This window comes from Eimeria necatrix, genomic scaffold (assembly GCF_000499385.1).
Source record: "Eimeria necatrix Houghton genomic scaffold, Enh_scaff1527, whole genome shotgun sequence".
Taxonomy (NCBI): domain Eukaryota; phylum Apicomplexa; class Conoidasida; order Eucoccidiorida; family Eimeriidae; genus Eimeria; species Eimeria necatrix.
Window position 1 is genome coordinate 1 of NW_013654980.1, and position 2,035 is coordinate 2,035.

General features: G+C 56.4%; 1 protein-coding gene across 1 annotated transcript in view; it reads left to right on the top strand.

Annotated features, from left to right (window-relative positions):
* Positions 1 to 563: 563 nt before the first annotated feature.
* ENH_00016420 (hypothetical protein) overlaps positions 564 to 2,035 on the top strand; it is a gene marked incomplete at both ends in the record, with an annotated part of 5,261 nt that continues 3,789 nt past the window's right edge. Inside the window, one exon of the mRNA XM_013584400.1 lies at positions 564 to 2,014. Coding sequence (XP_013439854.1) covers positions 564 to 2,014 — 1,451 coding nt within the window. The remainder of the gene's footprint in view (positions 2,015 to 2,035) is intronic.

The window sequence follows — 2,035 nt, forward strand, 5'->3', positions numbered from 1 at the left end:
CGGCACCTTAAGACAAAAACACATGCCGAGCATGCGTCTCAACCTGACGGAATAAGTAAAACGACACTGAGGGTAGTGGTATTTCACGATCGCCGAAGCTCCCACCTATGCTACACCCCCCAAGTCGTTCCACAAAGTCGGACTAGAGTCAAGCTCAACAGGGTCTTCTTTCCCCGCTGATTCCGCCAAGCCCGTTCCCTTGGCTGTGGTTTCGCTAGATAGTAGATAGGGACAGTGGGAATCTCGCTAATCCATTCATGCACGTCACTAATTAGATGACAAGGCATTTGGCTACCTTTTTTTAATTTTATGGTTTTTTGACCGTTTCCTTGCATCTAAAACCCTCCGGCGGCAATTTTAACCCGTTTTCGCGACGGGCGGAATTGCCGCTGGGGTTCACTCGCCGGTGTGCGTGTGCGCGCAGCAGAGATCAGTGCACTGTAGCTTATTTCTCTTTTCTTTTTTCCTATCTTTTTTCTAACATTTATCAAAACACTAAATGCTATAAAATGTCAAAAAATTCGCTGAAAATGATGCGGATTTCGCTCCGCATCACCCTGCAGCTCGGGAGGCGCCGCGGCGGCCCACGAGCGAGGAGGACTCCTCCTACAGCTCGGCCGAAGAAGGGGATGATGATGACCAGGAGGTCATCATAATATCCCCCCGACCATCTTGCAGCAGCAGAGGCAGCGAGAGGAAAGAAGGAGAGGCCAATAAGGAGACCGGCATACCCCGCTCCGGCGTCGCGCCACTTGGCGTGTCCAGTAGCAGCCCCATAGAAACGTACGACAGGGAGCGGAGCGAAGGGTATGCAAGCGCTCGGAGGATGGGCGACGGTCGATTCCACAGCATGGAATCGATGGAAAGGGAGCCGGCACACCAGCTCCCCGTCCGCGACCCGGTGATTGCCGATCCACCCCAGGGTTCGATTCCTAGTGGAAACCCAACAAGCAATGGGCTCTCGACGCAGGGCGGATCACCACTGATGCACAGGGACTCTAGCGAGCCACTGCAGGGCCCGATCCCCAGCGCACACCCAGCAGGAGCCAGAACGATCGGCGTACCCAACACTCTGCAACTCGTTGAACCACCCAGGTCAGCGCTTCCCATACAAACGAACCACAGGGAGCAGAGTATAGGGTATCCAGGAACCAGGATAACTGCCCAGGATCGGTTTCACAGCATGAACTCAATCGAAAGTGAGCCGGAACAACAGCAGGAACAGTCGCTGGGCCATATCACAGATCCACCCCAGGGTTCATTCCCCAGTGAAAACCCAGCAAGCAATGGGATTTGGACGCAGGGAGGATCTCCACCGATGCCTGACAGGGATTCTCTCGATCCACTGCAGGGCTCGATCCCCAGCGATCACCCAGCAGGAGCGGCCAATCAGGAGATTGGCGTACCCCGCACGATGCAGATCGATGAACCGCATAGGTCGTCGTCCCTCATACAAACGGACAATAGGGGGCAGAGTGCAGGGTATGCAGGGTATGCAGGAGCTAAAATAATGGATCAGGGCCGGTTTTACAGCGCAGAATCGATGGAAAATGAGCCGGAACAACAGCAGGGGCAGCCGCTGGACGCTACTATTGATCCACTCCAGGGTCCATTTCCCAATGAAATCCACGAAGCAAACGGGGCTTGGACGCACGGAGGGACTCCACCGCCCAGCGTACACCCCACAGGAGCGGCCGGCGTACCCCACACGCCGCGGGCCGGAGACCCGCTTGGGTCACCAGCCCGCATGCAGATGGACACCACGGAACAGAATGTACGATTTGCAGGATCCGAGAGGAGGGTCCAGGATCGGATTCCCAGTTGGGAATCCATCGAAAGCGAACCAGAACAACACCAGAGGCAGTCACTGGGCAGCACTACCGACCCACCACACGGTTCGATTCCCAAAGAAAGCCGAGCAAGCAATGGGGCTTCGATGCAGGGAGGGTCATCACCGACGCCTGATGGGGCTCTCACAGCCCCACCACAGAGCCCGAATCCCAGCGACCGCCGAGTGGGAGGGGCAAACAGCGCG